The 17,520-nt window shown below is 45.4% G+C and overlaps 1 protein-coding gene across 1 annotated transcript; it reads left to right on the plus strand.

The window, feature by feature from the left end:
- Positions 1-8,534: 8,534 nt before the first annotated feature.
- On the plus strand, positions 8,535-13,434 carry Cd8a (CD8a molecule). The gene is made up of 6 exons (XM_032906345.1): positions 8,535-8,650; positions 8,737-9,102; positions 9,582-9,695; positions 9,863-9,973; positions 11,137-11,167; positions 12,233-13,434. Exons 1-6 carry the CDS (start codon positions 8,602-8,604, stop codon positions 12,270-12,272), a joined length of 711 nt encoding a protein of 236 aa, XP_032762236.1. The 5' UTR covers positions 8,535-8,601; the 3' UTR covers positions 12,273-13,434.
- The last annotated feature ends 4,086 nt before the right edge of the window (positions 13,435-17,520 follow it).

Consider the following 17,520-nt stretch of genomic DNA (forward strand, 5'->3'; position numbering starts at 1 on the left):
CTGGTCAGGAGGCAGAGTGTGAACAAGAAGTAGAGACAGGCTATAAAACACCAAGGCCTTCCAAAATGCCCCCACTTCATCCAGGAAGGCTCCACCTCCTAAAGGCTCGACCTTCACAAAGGAAGTGTCACCAGCTAGCGACCAGTGTTCACACCAATGAGCTTGTGGGAGAGCATTTCATACTCAAACCACAGCAGCTCCACAGAAACTGCCTGATACGCACATACCTGCCTGATATGTAGGACATATCTAGCTTCAAATTCACCAAGATCCACCTGCCTCTGCCTCCCCAGTGCTAAAATTAAAGACGTGGCCCAACATACTCAGCCAATAAAATCTTAAAGCAAAGTAACCTATAATATCACATTAGAGTTACTTAGGATGATGGTGTCAGTGGAGACTGGCTGCGGAGTGCAAGTCTCTCTTGTGCTGCTCCTTGTAACTGAATGTCACAGTATATATATATATATATATATATATATATATATATATACTGACTGTATATATATACACAGTCATCTCACAGTAAAAACCTCTCTCCTAAAAGTAAATGGGGCAGTATTCAGCTCTTGATGAAATTGGTAGGCCCCAATAGGTCTATTTCTACATATTTATGTAGAAATATGTACAATATTACATATGTAAAGTTATGTATTTCTACAATGAGACAGTTTAGCTCCTATGATTTTCCTCTTTTGTCTGCTTACCCTGTGTTGTGAGCACTGACCAATCTCAGTCTGGCACATAAAGAGGTGCTTTGTTACGAGTCACTAGTCTTTTGGCCTTTGCTAATTTTTTTTTTTTTGTAAGAATAAAAAATAGCAAGCACAATAGTGGTCTATCTTCAAATTTCACTTAGTATTGTTTGCTTATTTATTGTATTGTGCATGCACATGTACACACATTTGTCATGCTGCACATGTCTCTCTCCTTCAATATTGGGTTCCAGGTCAAATTCAGGTCATCAGGTTTTCCAAGGAGGTGCTTCTACACACGGCATGTATGCAGATGGCATGTTGACAGAGGACTACTCGAGAGTCCAAGGGATCCAACTCAGGTCATCAGGCTTAGTAGCAAGCATCTTATAACCTTAATCATTTCACCTTCAGGCCCTGAATAAATGTTTCTTGAAGACCAGGTATGGTGTCCAGTATAAACATGAACACAGTTGGATCTCTTCTTTAAGAAGCCATGGATCTGGTAGAGAAGCCCAGATAGGCTCAAGGTCCAGGTGACACCGAGAGGGATGTGCATGGTCAGGTGACACAGAGAGGGATAAGCATGGTCAGGTGACACAGAGAGGGATAAGCATGGTCAGGTGACACAGAGAGGGATACGCATGGTCTTTATGGCTTGGAATTGGGAATAGTGAGAAAGCTTAATTCCATCGAGAAAACTGCCTCATTGATCTGGTGTTTGTTTTATTTTGTCTAGTTTTGTTGAGATGGACTTTTACATAGTCCAGGCTGGCCTTGAACTTGCTAGTAGCTGAGGATGACTTTGACTCCCTGATTCTCCTGTCTCTACTTTTAATATGCTAGAATTATGAGTGTGCACCACAATATCCTGTTTGAGCTGCTGAGTCTTGAAGAAGAGTTTGCAAGAAGTGGGCAAAGTCTCCTTTGAGGAATAGATACCAACCATAGGAGAAGTGAAGAGGCCAAATAGGAAAGAGCAGAGATGGGGCCACAGGATGAGTATTGCAGGGCCTCACAGGCAGCATATGGGACCAGCCAACATTCTCATAGGTTTCCGCTGGAAATCCTTCTGGTCTCATGTACTAAGCTAGCAGGATGAGATTTTCACCGGAAGAGATCAAAATAAAGGTAAGTTGATCATCTCAGAAACCATTACAAAGGCCCACTAGATCTAAAAGCAATCTAGTTGAACTTGGGGGTTCCAGGTGGGGGAAAATAAAAATGAAGGAAATGAGATTGTTCTCTTTATTAAGAATGTATTCATCTTTATGTATGTATATGTATGTATGCATACATGTGTGTATGCACGAAAATATGTGTATATGTATATGTGCACATGTATGTGTGTGTGCATGTACATATGTGCATATGAATATACGCATGCATACATGATATATTTGGGTGTAGTATGAGGTTTGAACTCAGGATCTCACATGTGCTAAGTGAGTACTCTTCCACTGAGCTACATCCTGGGTCCCTGATAGGTATACTCAAGGTTTACTCCTTGAGGAATTCATACATGCATATGATGTAACTTTGATATTGTCACCACCCCTCTCCCCCTCCAACTCCTCTCAGATCTCTTCTTCCTTCTTTCTCACTTTCATGTACTCTTTTTTAATAACTCACCATGTCTAAAAGATGCTGCCCATATGCACATGGGTGTGAGGCCGTCGTCCGTGGAGCAGGGACCGCACTCCAGAAGAAAACCAACAATTGCCAACAGCACCTACATCAGTTATGGGACCTCAAGAAAGTCCCCTCCCCCATCATGCTGAATTGCTGACTGGCTTGGTTGCCTTTAGGTCTTGGGCAACAACAGCTGCTGTGAGTTCACAAAATGAACCGAGTTCTCAAAAGAGAAATATAAATGGCCAAAAGATATTTTTAGCTATCGGGGGAATATAAATTAAAACTACTTTGAGATTTTCTCTCACTCCAGTTAGAACGACAACAAATGCTGCCAAGGATGTGGGGAGAGGGGATCCTTCATGTGCTGTTGGTTCCTAACTGATGCAGCTACTGCAAAAATCAGTTAGAAGATCCCTCAAAAGGTTAAACAGAACCACTATGTGACCCAGGGACTTAGTCAGGGCTCTCTGAAAGAACAATTGTTAGAATTAAAGTATGATATATATATATATATATATATAATATATATATATATATATATATCATGCATACACACATATGCATGTTAGCATGGCTTATAGCCCATGGTCTAAGAAGCCCAACAATGGCTGTCTTCTGACAGAAAGGATCTGACAGTTGTTCAGTTGGAGTCTCAGCAGTCCCAATCTGGTGATGGAGTCCAGGGAGGACCTAGAGAGTGGTGAGTTTTCAGACCTTGCTGGAATCCTGAATAACTAGGTTTTCATACCAGTGAAGGTACAGACAGGTGAATTTGCCAGTGAAGGCAAGCAGGCAAAAAGCAAAAGCTTCCTTCTTCCATGTTCTTTTATGTGGGCTGTACCAAAAGGTGTGGCCCAGATTAGAAGGGATCTTCCACTTCAAGCAATCCAACCAAGAAAATTTCTCACAGTGTGCCCAGCTACTAGGATTTAGTTAATTCCTGATATAGTCAAGTTGGCAATCAAAATTAGTCATCACAGTCGGCTATACTCTCCTGGGAATTTACCCGAAGGATGATATATCCTACTGTCGACACATTTGCTTATCCATGCTCAGTGCTCTCTACTTGTAATAGCTAAGACTGGAAACAGCCTAGATGCCCATCAACTAATGAATAAATGGATAATGAAAATGTGGTATCTAGGGCTGGAGAGAGGGCTCAGTGGTTAAGAGCACTGACTCCTCTTCCAGAGGTCCTGAGTTCAATTCCCAGCAACCACACAGTGACTCACAACCATCTGTAATGGGATCTGATGTCCTCTTCTGTTGTCTGAAAACAGCTACAGTGTACTCATAAAATAAATCTTTAAAAAGAAAGAAAATGTGGTATCTATACCTATTCATCTGGAAAGAAAACTGAACATGCAGATTAATGCAGCTCTCAACCATAATCAAAGAAGCTAACACAGTGGAAAGTGGTTAATACAGGGGGCTCACAACGAGTCAAAGTACAGAGAGTACTGTGGAGTGCCCAGTCATAAATGGAATCAATACATCACACTCAGTCCCTGCAAGGATTAAGAAATGTCTTGGAAGAAGGGGAGGAGAGATCCTAAGAGTCAGAGGTTGCTGAAACAGTATCTTCTAGCTATAACAGAACCTCTTGACAGGTATTTGTGACTGGGATCAAATGAGGTCCTGGTATCTGCAAAGTTAGCTTCCCTGAAGGAAACAGCAGGCAACTTCAGAGTCATAGTTCCAGTCGTCTCTGCTGTCTGTGGCACAAGAGCCCCGATGACAAGTGTCTTTCTCTCTGCTGTAATTCCAACTTGCATAAGTTAAAATTATTCCATTCCTATGTTTTAAAAAACATAAGGACAAAGCTCACCATGGGGTGCCTTATTTATTTTTCTATTTCATGACCAAGGCTACTTATAGAAGGGAGCATTAAAGTTCCAGAGGGACAGGAGGCCATTGCCATCATGACGGGAAGTGTAGTGATGGGCAGGCAGGCATGACATCGGGGCAGTAACTGAGAGCTCACATCCTGATCCACAAAGAGGAAGTAGTGAAAGGACACACTGGGAAATCTTTCATAACTTCAAAGCCTTCCTACAGTGACCTCCAACAGAAAACCACACCTTCTAATCCTTCTCAAACAGTTCCACCAACAGCTGGCCAAGTATCAAACAAACGAGCCTGTGGATCATTCTCACTCAGACCAGCTCAAGGGGCTGCTGCTATCTGTTCTATCACATCTTAACAAAGACGTGGGGCTGGAGAGATGGCTCAGCAGTTATGAGCACTGACTGCTCTTCCAGAGGTCCTGAGTTCAATTCCCAGCAACCACATGGTGGCTCACAACCATCTGTAATGGGATCTGGTGCCCTCTTCTGGTGCATCTCAAAACAGCTACACTCTACTCATAAAGAAAAATTAATAAAAAAAAATTTTAAAAAAGAAAGATGTGGCCAGCTATGGTGGTGCATATTTTTAATCTCAACACTGGTGAGACAGAGGCAAGCAGATCTCTGAGAGTTTGAGGCTAACCTTGTTGGCACAGTGAGGGAGTTCCAGGCAAGCCAAGGCTACAGAGTGAGAATTTGTCCTTAAAAAATGGGAGGAGAAACTTGCGTGACAGAGTTCAGTCATTGTTCCTTGTGCCACCCATTTCTTCGAATTACCCCATGTGAGCATCACAGGATGGGTGCAGGAGATCAGTTGCTGCGATGGATCGGCACAACCCCAGCCTGCACACCTGGGCTACAGAGAGCAAGCATGTGCAGTCACATCAGCTCTGCTGCCTGCTTCAGGGCGGATGTCATTGTGGTTAACATTGAGAACCCACCGGCTTCTGTGAAAAATATTATTGGGGTCACAGAACCTCTTTGGGGGCTTTGACATGTTGCTTTTGCATCCCCCTCACCTCCTGTGATGCTCTGTACAAAGGGGAATGGCACCAACCCCATGGCTGAGCTTTCTTAGCTGCAAGACTTGAAGACCCGTGCACTAGCTATAGCTCACTTCACCAAGATTGAAATGGATGGCCGTTCACCCCAAATCCACCCATCATCATACTTGGGGACCTGGTACTGAAGATCCATATAACTGAAGGTTGACTGTGGCCCGAATCTGAAAGGGCATATTTTTGTGTCTTTCCATCCTCTTTCATGTTCTCCTGACTGTACACTTTGGCCAGCGGGGTCCTGTGAACATCCTCCTGGAGGAGGAGCAGTGACCAGGTAAAATGGGAAATTGTCATGTGAAGAGAGATTTGCTAAACCTAGAAGCACTATGTATTCTAGCCAGCCAGCCACATACCACACACACACACACACACACACACACACACACACACACACACTTATACATACCATATGCACATAAAGAAACACACTACACACATATACAGTATATGTGCATACACATCCATGCATGCATACATACTATATGCATACACATACACTATACACATGCTTACAGACAGACACAGGCAAGGTTTTCCCTTTTTTAGTTCACTCATCTTCCATTTGAAAGCATCGTATGAGGCACAGGTGAGATAGTTACAAGGGTAAAGCGACTTGCTGAAAACTTGAGTTCAATCCCTGGGACCCACATAGTAGAAGGATGAAACTGACCCCCATATCTTGTCCTCTGACCTATAGCATTGTGGTACATGAGTATATCACATACTACAAAAATAAATGTATCTTTTGAAAATCGAAATGTGCACTTTATGAATTCAGTGATACAATGTATCAGGAATAATGTATCTTTTCATACCACGGCCTTGGTGGTACAGTAGTTTTTTTAAAATGGGAACCATGTTAAATAAACTAAACAGCTATGTGAAAGGCATCCCGTAAAGGAATGAAGTGGCTCTCCAACTGCTAGCGTGAAAAGTTTTTTCTTCTATTATCAAGGAAATTGAAAATAGATTTTGTAACACTACCCCTGTAACAAAAGATTTGAAATGACAAACATCTGTGCCCAGAAAACATCTAAGAGATGCAGTCAACTGTTACCATGATTTTACCTGAAGAACCGAGGGCAATGAGGAGGAGGTGAGACAGAGGGCTTTCTCTGTACTTATTCTTGTACTGTCTGGCATTTTAAAATTTATAGTTGCTTATATGTGTGCATGTGTGTCTGTGCAGGGGTGCACGAGTGTAGGGTTGCAGGTGCACACATTCAAGAGTGGGGAGGCCCAAAGTTGATGTCTCTCATTGTTCTCCACTTTATATACTGAGACAGGTTCTCTCAGCTGAACCCATAGCTCGCTGATTCTGCTAGTCTAGCCAGTCAGCTAGCTTCAGGCATCCGGTCTCTTCCTCTGGGCAATGGGTGCTAAGGATCCAAACTCAGGACTTTATACTTGCATAGCAAATACTTAGTTGAGCTAAGTTCCATCCCCAGAAACCATGTAGAGGTGGGAGAAGAGAACTGACTCCACAGAGCTGTTTTCCACACTCATGCTGTGGTATGTATGTCCCCTCCAAGATACACACATCACACACATTCATACAGAATAATAATATAAACAACATTAAATTATACTTTAAACAACTTTAACCATAAAATGTTAGAGTCAGCATTTGGATAGTCTTAGAGTAGGGAGCATCGAGACCAAGCAGTTTCTAAAAGCCCACCCAATACTTGTTTGTATATATCACCCATGCGGAGCTCGGTGGCTCAAGCTTGTAAAGCCAGTACCCTGGAGACTAATGCAATTGGATGACCACGAACTCAGGGCCGGCCTGAACTACATCTCCAGCCTAGGCTACAGAGTTGAGATCTTGTCATCAAACATAAACGACAACCAAAAGCAAACCTCTTCAGAGGAGTGCAGTTCTGTAAACACAGGTTAGGATGTAACATCAACGACCCATACCCTCCAACCTTGTTTGTGTAAACTGAATGTCGTGGCTATACCCGGCACTGTGAAAGCTACAGCAACCAGACTGCTACTGGGCAGAACTCTGATGTGAAGGCAGAGAATGCCAGGCAACCTGCCTCAAACTAGAATCAAGCAATAACGTGTGAGGTGCACCCTGAATGGGATTCTAAGTGGAAAACTCTACTAAGTGCAAGCCATGGACAATCAAGAGGAAAGCACATCCCCGAGACTGGCAGCTTTCAGGATGGTAGTGAGCAAGAAGGAATGAAGTATATGTGTGCCAGGGACAGAGAAGAGTTAAATGCCTTCACCAAGATCCAACCAGGACACACACATGCATACATGCAACAGAGAAAAATCAAAGGTCCAAGTCAGAGGGCAGGGGCCCTGGCATTTGCCAGGCGGAGAGCAGCAAGAGCTTGGAAACTCAGGAGTAAGTAAGCAACAAGGGAAACATGTCTGAGAGGCAGCGACTTGCAGGTACATAGCAAAGCCAAGGACAGCAGCTTGAGGGAAGGCAGCACCTACCAAGGGCTAGTCCCCAACCAAGTCAGGGGGTTGTTTTCATCTAGCTCTGCTGGTCATGGGTGGTGCTGTCAGATCCCCTGGATAAGAATGAGGATCAAAGTATGTAGTGGGATCATCCAATTGGAGAGAATTTGGTGTGGAGTCTGTTGCCATGGTTCTAGAAGGGATGAGACTGGGAGGTGAGTCTTGCCCTCAGGGTGGCAGGCCAGGGAAGGATATTGTCAGCAGCTAAGAGTGCCACTCAAGGTTCCTGTTGAACTGCCCCTCTTGCAAATCCCTTTGATAAAAGGTATAAGGCCCTTTTGGTTAATGTCTGGTCTACTTTGCTGGAATTCTGTAAGTTCTCTTTCCATTCAACTGCCAGGCAAAAAGCAAAAGGACAAAAAGACACTATTTCAACGAAGTAGAAGGGCAGGAAGGTCTAGAATTCAAGGCCAGCCTTTGCTGTGAAGTGAGTCTGAGGCAAGTTTGGGCTCCCCAAGACCTTGTCTACAAGAAAAAGAGGGTGGACACCCCTCTCCCTTCAAGTCCTGTCACTCTCATGTTATTTTATTAAGATTTCCTCTTTCTTCTTCTTTCAGCTGTTCTTGCAGAAGAACAATTGCCAAGGGCCCCTTTCCAAGCATTTCTCTTCCCCCATATCTCAGTTTTCAACTATCCCCTCTTGCTGTGCAAGGCCCCATTCTCTGGGTTCCCAGGCCCCTAGAGGGTGATAACTTCGAAAAGGAGGCTAACACTCTTTGGTGAGAGCATTGGGTGACATCATATCCTCATATAGGAAATCAGTTCTGTCTGCAGCCTGCTAAGGTTTTCTCACCCTCCACTCCTCCCCCCAACTCCCTCCCTGTTCCTGGGCCCCTCCCCTAGAGCCCTAGCTTGACCTAAGGTGCTGGTGGGACGCACACCATGGCCTCACGGGTGATCTGCTTTCTGTCGCTGAACCTGCTACTGCTGGGTGAGTTGATGATCCTGGTGGAGGGGGGCTGGAGCACATCAAGGGTTCGGGACGCCTGACTCAGCCTTCTTACCTGGCACCTGCAGATGTTATCACTAGGCTCCAGGTTTCCGGACAGTTACAGTTGTCACCAAAGAAAGTGGACGCCGAAATTGGCCAGGAGGTGAAGCTGACATGCGAAGTGCTGCGGGACACTTCGCAAGGATGCTCTTGGCTCTTCCAGAACTCCAGCTCCGAACTCTCCCAGCCCATCTTCATCATCTATGTATCTTCATCCCGGAGCAAGCTGAACGATAAACTGGATCCGAATCTGTTCTCTGCCCGGAAGGAAAACACCAAATACATCCTCACCCTGAGCAAGTTCAGCACTAAAAACCAAGGCTACTATTTCTGCTCAATCACCAGCAACTCGGTGATGTACTTCAGTCCTCTGGTGCCGGTGTTTCAGAAAGGTTTGGGAGCGGAGGTCCCTTCCCCTGGGTTTTAAGGGTTACATCTGAACAGATTTCACACTTAGATTCCCTCTTCTTAAATCTCTTAGGGCCCCTTGGCGGCTACACTAGCCCCATTTTACAGACCAGAAAACTGAGGCTGAGGTGCTGGATGGGATTGGAAGTAACTTTTAACGCCCTGGATCTGAAATGGAGTCAGGATTCATGTGTAATCCTGCCCCTCTTGGCTCCAGGATAGAGTTCTGGTATTGACTCCAGCTTTGGGTTGATGGAGGGCCGCAGCCGCTAAGCTGCTGGATCTGGTCTAGCGCACTGGCCTCAAATCACACTTGGTTCCGCGTGTGCGAGCGTATCCAGGGGTCCCTTCTTCCGGTAGTTAAAGCCAGAAAAAGGCTCCTTCTTGAGTAAAGGATAAGCGGAAAGCGGCTTGGGCATCCACAACTCCAGCCTGACCCGCAGGCACCCTGTTGCTTTTGCAGTGAACTCTATTATCGCCAAGCCGGTGACGCGAGCTCCCACACCAGTGCCTCCTCCTACAGGGACACCCCGGCCCCTACGACCAGAAGCTTGCCGACCCGGGGCGAGTGGCTCAGGTTAGGTGGCCTCGAGGTCCGCGATCGGGGTGGGTAGATAGCCTGGGAAGTTACTTGTGGAGGAAAAACCTGATCTTAGAGGGAGACCTGGACCCGGAGAAGTACTGGGAGCAGGGTTGGGGCTGTCGCAGCCGGTTTCTAAATTCCATTCACTTGGATCTTGTCAGTGGAGGGAATGGGATTGGGCTTCGCCTGCGATATTTACATCTGGGCACCCTTGGCCGGAATCTGCGCGGTTCTTCTGCTGTCCCTGGTCATCACTCTCATCTGCTGCCACAGTAAGTTCTGGGGAGTCCCCGCTTGGAGGAGATTGCTTTGTGCTCCGGGAGGAGGCTGTGCTTTGGTCGGGCTCCAGACAGCCCTTGAGGGAGATTAAGTTTAGGTTGGGGCGGGGGGAGGGGGAAGGGGCGGCCAGGGGAGGGGGTGGGCGCTGCTCCAGCCGACCCGTAGGACCGGTGCAATGGATTCTTTCTTGAAGGCAGGAAACAGGTAGGCCACCCCGCTGCTCCTTCCACCCTCTGGGAACTTACCGGAACAGAACCCTTTTCCGGGACCTCCAGGAGCTGATGAAGCAGAAGCTAGCACAGCCAAGATAATTTAAGCACACTAGGGAGGGAGCCTATGTAGTCCTGAGACCCGGGTCCAAGAAGGCTGAGTCCCACCTCACAAACCGCTCACTCCTCTGAGTCTATACAGGTGATTACACCAGCCAGGTCTACAGATTCCCAGATCCACTCACGTCTGCACTTACAACGTCTTCCTCCCCAAGGAAGGGTTTCATTTCATGTTGTCTAGGCTAGCCAAAAACTAGTAGGTAGCTTAGGCTAACCCCAAACTTCTGATCTGATTCTTCTGCCTCCCTCCATCTGGGAGTGCTGGGTGACAGGCATAGGCCACCAAACCAAATTTAAAATGTTTTATTTTATTTATGTATTTATAAAGGTCTATATAAGTACACTGTAGCTGTCTTCAGACACACAGAAGAGGGCATCAGATCTCATTACAGATGGTTGGGAACCACCATGTGGTTGCTGGGATTTGAACTCAGTACCTCTGGAAGAGAAGTCAGAGCTCTTAACTGCTGAGCCATCTCTCCAGCCCTTATTTATACATTTATGTATTTATGTATGTATGTATGTATGTATGTATGTATGTATGTATGTATGTATGTATTTATTTATTTATTTAGAGATAGGGTTTCTCTGTGTAGCCCTGGCTGTCTAGGAGCTTGCTTTCTAGACCAGGCTGCCCTTGAACTCACAGAGATCCACCAGCCTCTGCCTCCCAAGTGATGGGAGTGACCACAGGAAAGAGTAGGCAACATAGTGTTCACTCCAAGTCTGAAGAATTCTGAGCCTCAAAGATCTGGAGAAGAGGAAGCTATTGAAACAGTATCTGGAGACAGCTAGAGGGTATTCATTCTCCCTTCTTCCTTGTCTAGGGAACCGAAGGCGTGTTTGCAAATGTCCCAGGTGAGTAAAGTCTCTGAACGAAGTTCTGCTCACCCTGGGCAGCTGTGGGCCCAGTGGCATGGCTGGTGGTTTGGGAACCTTTCTCATCGAGAGGTCATACCAGTGAAGTCCTGGTGGCAGGGGACCAGGAGTCAGCCAGTGCCTGAACAAGGAGAAGCAGAATGCTGGTGAGGTATCGGAATTCATTCCAGAGAAAAGGAAGGAGCACAGAAGGTCTCAGCGGGAGAGCAGCGGGAGATTGTGTTGCTTGGGCTGAACAGAGAGTAGAAAGACAAAAGCCTGGAAAAGGCTTTCGTTATCTCTACGGTCCCGAGTGAACTCCGTTGCTCCGGCAAAACAATCTCTTATGTTTACTTTTTTTTTGAATACTCACATTTTGAAATGTAAAATAGAAAAGTCCGTTCTTGCCCTAACTGCCCCCACCCCTGGAGCTATGCAAATTAGCTCCCTAGGCAATCACAGGTCCAAGTCTCCGCTGAAAGGCCCAGGGGTTCTACAAGAGCCACTGGGGTCTCCTACCAAGTCCTGAAATAGCATCCACTTTTAATGTCTCATCGAGCTCAGCACTGTGCTTGGCTGAGGGTGCACTTCACACCCTTCTGGATTCTCAATTTTGGGCTAGCGGGATAAGAATCAGGCCACCTGCAGACTTAAAACAATCAGCTTCTAATCTCACCCCCTGGGACTCCAGAAGGTTTTAGGAAGCCTAACTGCGCTCAGATGCTGCTTCAGCTGCCTGAGAGTTATGTGACCTGAGGCAGGGTCTTTAACCTCCCCTGAGCAGTGCAGACTCCTCTTTGGGTGCCTTGAGGACTAAAGGAAAAGGTGGCTGAGGTAATTCATTCATTAATGCCCAGGGACACGTTCTCAGAGCCATCAAAAACTGAGAGAGAAAGAGAGAGAGAGAGAGAGAGAGAGAGAGAGAGAGAGAGAGAGAGAGAGAGGGAGAGAGAGTGTGTGTGTGTGTGTGTGTGTGTGTGTGTGTGTGTGTGTGTGTGTGTGTGTTGGTACTACTTTAAAGAGGTTCTTGCCGCAATGATGGTTGGTCTCCTGTGTCTCTTTCAGGCCCCTTGTCAAGCCCAGACCTTCAGAGAAATTCGTGTAAAATGGCGCCACTAGGAAGCCACAACTACTACATGACTTCAGAGATTTCTCATAAGAGACCGGGCCCTCCTTTTTCAGAGTTTCCTGCTGGCTTATATATTGTCCTCTGTATTGTTTTAGTGGGGGTGGGATGGGGACAGTTCCTTTTTCTTTATGAATTCTCTTTGACACAAAACATACTTGTATGCACACAATGGGGTAAAGATCAGACTGTAACACCAGAGATAGTCCCAGTTTCAGGGTCAGTGTAGCTGGTGGCCTCGGCACCCACTTGATATAAATCTCCTGTCTGCCCATCATACAGAAGAAGCTGAAGATCAGAGATGGGAACAGCAAGATCTGTAGACCAGGAGAGAACCCAAGCTGAAGGACCCCTCACTAGCTGGTGCGGGGATCTCATCTCCCTCCCCTGAGCTCTCTGTTTAGGTGACACACTTGTGCCTCAAACCACAAGGGAGCAAGTGGTATGAACCTGTGATCTGCTCAGCTCTGCCTGTGAGCGTCAGATGTAACAAATCCAAGACAAGAGAACTGCCCTTAGCAGTGCAACTGTACATCAGAGCTCCTTGTAAGGAACTGGGAAATTGCTGGCAGTCAAGGGAAGGGGTAGAGTAAATCTGGAAAACAGTCCCCTCTGTCACTGAAGACTAACTCAATTAAAGCTATTCAAACCACCACTGTGAAATCCCTGTGGAACTGATTCTCTCGGCTCTGGTACAGCAGAGGGTGAGGTTTGACAGATATGATTCAAGCATCAGAGAAGCCTTAGGCGGGCCCTCTCCCATTTCTAAACATTAGACTTGGATGTGCTCCTGGGATCACCAGCATGTTTTATACTTTATAAACATAGAGTCCTTGGAGAACATTCCTTAGCATCCCCTGAAAGGCAGATGTGAGGATGGGGCAGAACAGACATGGGGGAAGAGGTTGACTGTCAAACTGCTACCCCAGAGCGAATTTCCTCTCACAGTACCATATAAGCAACAGATACTATGGAATAACAACCCGAAGGAACCAAGAGTCACCCATGATCCTCAATCTATTGCTACTTTTATACCTAGTTATTTCCTATGCATATATCTGTAAGGAAGATATATCTCCTGGGTTTTAAAACACAACAGTTTTTATAAGTGGATTTAGTAAATAAACATAATATAATTTAATGGTTAAATAGTATTTCATAGTTTGGTTGTACCCATTTAGTATTAAGTTGTTTCAAACTTCCCCTTACTTTTACACTACTAAACTTTGCACAAATTTTTCGCTATTTTTGTTTCATTGTTTTTGTTGTTCAAGAAAGGGTCTCATATACAGGGTAGACTTGAGCTCCCTGTGTAGCTGATGATGACCTTGAACATCTGACCTCTCTGAATATCACCAACTCTGAGTGCTGGGATTTAGGCCTGTTTGTGTGTCGTAAGCGATTAACCTCTCAAATATTCCCAGCGGAGGCAGCTCAAGCTCCTTGCTACCTGCCCCAATGTTCTGGATTCCCGAAAGAAAGACAGACAGACAGACAGACACACACACACACACACACAGAGCCATATTTAATATTCCTTAATCAGCTCAACGGTTGGGCCACTCCCAAACTTCCATGTTGCTAACACCTCCCCTCCAATACAACTGAGTTATTCTTACTAAAATCTATACTCCATCTTTGCTACCCTCACCTGAATGGGGGAGAGGGCCGGGGCTGCTCTTCCCCTGCTCTTACACGATGGGTATGTTCTCTGTTCTATAGCCCTCAAGCCTAGATCTTATTCCCTTCCCAGCACAGCGGTTATTAATCTTTTTGTCTCTGGACCCCTTGCCCGTGAAGCCTGAGGTCCCGCCTCTGTCTCTGCAACTTTGTTTACCAATTGAAGCCAACTAGTGTCAGGGATCCTCAGTGTCTTACATGCATGATTCTCACGCAATTTTGGGAACCCAAATAACACAATACAAGCATTAAATCAAATCCACAACATTGTGGGTATAAACCATACAAGTCTACCAACTGTGCTACACTCCCCACTCCCGACATATCTTTCTTTAGGGTATGTACATGAAAGTAAAATTGTCATGTCATGCTCCTTTACCCTGGACCATTATCATTGATCAACCCTTCCATTGCCTTCCTTTTCTCTTGGTGGCAGATGAAATGATAATTCTCCCATCATCAATCTTAAAATCTTCATTTTTTTTTGTTGAGATAAAATATGCATACTGGGGTAGGGGGCAGATAAGCCCCAAGTGCTCATCACAGAGGTGAAACACCCACATACTCAGGACTGGGTCAAAACAGAGCTCACCAGCAGCTACCACCACCAACAAACCAGCCTTCTTACTACTGGGCCCCTTGGGACTGAATTTAGGATCTTATATACTAACTATATGTTCTACCACTGAACTGTTGTCCAGGTTAGCACCAAACTCCATGATCCAAGGGTTCTCCTATCTCAATGTCTTCCTACCACTGTTTCCTAATAACTGCCTTTCTACTTCCTTTTTAAACTAGTTTGTACGACAATGCCCTTCATGACAGCCCTGTGAGGTGGAGAAGGCACCCCAGCCACTCTGCCTGCTGCAGCCACCTGAGTTCTTTCTTTCCAAGACCTACATTCAGGTGAAGCTGGCATACAGTTTTCGAAAACAGTTTTATTAGATCAAGCATGGTAGCTCATGACTTCAGTCTCAGCACTCAGGAGGCAGAGGCAGGCAGATTCCTGAGTTCAAGACCGGCTTCATCTATAGAGTTAATTTTAGAACAGCCAGAGCTACTTAGAGACCCTATCTGGAAAACAAACAAAAAAACCTGTTTTGGCACATTTATTCATTTATTTGTGTGTGTCTGTGTTGTGTGTGTTGTGTGTGTGTGTGTGTGTGTGTAGCAGAGGGGTTACACTGTATCATTGAAGAGGTGGGAGGACAACTTATAGGATTTGTGGAGTTTCTGACCTTTCCTTCTACCATATGGCTCACATGGCTTGAACACCAGTTGTCGGGTGTGACAGCAAGTGCCTTTACTTGCTGAACCATCCTACTAGTTCTGAAGTTGGCATTCTTGACTTCGCTGCTGAAAGAAAACTTCAAGACAGGCTAGTATGGAGCACAGCTGGAGTTTCTTAAGATATTTTAACACAGATGTATATGAGTTAGCAAGAAGAGAAGCACTTAGAAAAGGACAGCACACACTCAGGTGTAGGTGAGGGTCCTCCAGATTCACACGTGAGTGTTCCAGAGGCTCGATGCAGGATTTTGAAAGCTCAAAGGATTAAGGAATGTCTTTTTTTCCTTTTGCAATAAATGAAGTTCAGACACACACACGTGTATATAAAAATGTATGTACGCATATGTATATATATACATATATGTATACCTAGATACACTCATAAATGTATATCCATATCCATACACAAAAATATTTTCTTCTCCCCCTATACATTTTCTCTTCAACTTTCAGCTTGGATGCTGTGATAGTCTGAATGAAAATAGCACCCATAGGTTTACAAGAAGTGGTACACTTGGGAGGTGTGGCCTTGTTCAAGTGGATGTGGTGGTGGTGGAGGACTAGTGTCACTGGAGGTGGGCTTTGGGGTCTCAGAAGCTCAAGCCAGGCCTAGTATGTCTCATTCTCTTCCTGCTGCCTGTAGATCCAGATGTAGATGGAACTACCTCTCCAGCAGCACATCTGCCTACATGCCACCATGCTTCTCAGCACAATGATAATGGACTAAACCTCTGAACTGTAACCCAGCCCCAATGAAATATTTTCCTTTATAAGAGTCGCTGTGTTCATGGTGTCTCTTCACAGTAATAGACATCCTAAGACAGAAGTTGAACTTGGAAGACTTTAAAAGGAAATGATTTTTTTTTGTTTCTGTGCTTGTTTTGGTTTTTTGGTAGTGCACTCACAAAAAGGATTATACTTACATAATAGCTAAACTGGGGAGGGGGAGGCAGGGATTAACATCTTAATGGCAAGGTCTGGCCTTGAACTCACATGTTCCCCTTTTCTTGCCCCAGAGCTACAATGTGTGTGTGAATCAGCGGCTCTGACTTGGGTTGGGAGCAGCTGGACTAGTAAAGCATCCTCTAAGTGTCTGTGAGGGTTCTACCAGAGATGCTCAGATCCTGAGGCGCTCATCTATTGATGGGTTCAAAATCTGAGTACATTACTGAGGTGATGGAACATCCTGCCTTGTGAGGGGAAGTGGTCATTGAAAACATGCCTTTGAGGTCTGCATCTTACTTTTTGGATGCCCTCTCCTTCCTGTCCATGATGTAAGATGCTCCATTCTACATCCTGTCTACCATACGGTGAACAGTTGTCCCCACAGGCTCCTGTTTCAGGAGCCCAGAAACTGTCAAGCAAACATACATTGAGCCCCACGGACTGTTCTCCCTGGGCTGGGGAGATGGTGTGGTTAAGAGTACTAGCTGTTCTTCCAGAGGTCCTGGGATTGATTCTAGAACCCAGACAGTGGTTCAAAACCATCACTCCAATTTCAGGGGATCTGATGCCTATTCTGGTCTCAGGCACTGTACATGCACACACTGCACAGGTATATGTACATGTGGAAAAACGCCCATATACATAAAAATAAAATTAAAAGCAAACCTTTCTCCCTTCAATTGTTCTCTTGGGTATTCTGTCACAAGAGATTTAAGAGACTCACAGGTAGAATGGTAAACATAGTAACCACTAATGTGGGGGCTGTAAACTAAACTCAGGTCTTCTGGAAGAGCATCAAGTGCCCTTTACCACTGAGCCATTTCTCCAGTCTCCACGGTCTCCCATCTTAATCACTTCCCAAAGTAAACAGTAACCCTTCCTTGTAGACAGTTAATGCCTAGGAATCTAAGCCCCAGGTAACCAAGAGCAACCCTGTATACCATAAGACCTTGGCCTAAGGAGAAATTAGATGCCTAGTCTTACCTATACCACCTGATTAGTTCCAAATGTGCCCAGGAGGGACCAATTTCCCAGATACTGATATCATACTCAGGTACTGAAGCATACCCCATGGGAAACCAAAGTCTGAGAGATGAGTGTTTGGTATAAATGAGTTACTCGGTGGCCACAGAATGAAGAGGCAGCTTTGTACATAAATTAGCTTCCCCACTCCTGGGACCCATGGTGGTCACAGCTAAAGGCTAGCAGTAAGGGAGTTGGACTAACCGAAAGGATGGCCATTCATGTCTTTACAGTATTGAGTCTTTTAGGAACTCACGTGTTACTTTTTAAAAAGATATGTCTATGAGCG

Source organism: Rattus rattus, chromosome 6, assembly GCF_011064425.1.
Source record: "Rattus rattus isolate New Zealand chromosome 6, Rrattus_CSIRO_v1, whole genome shotgun sequence".
Classification (NCBI taxonomy): Eukaryota; Metazoa; Chordata; class Mammalia; order Rodentia; family Muridae; genus Rattus; species Rattus rattus.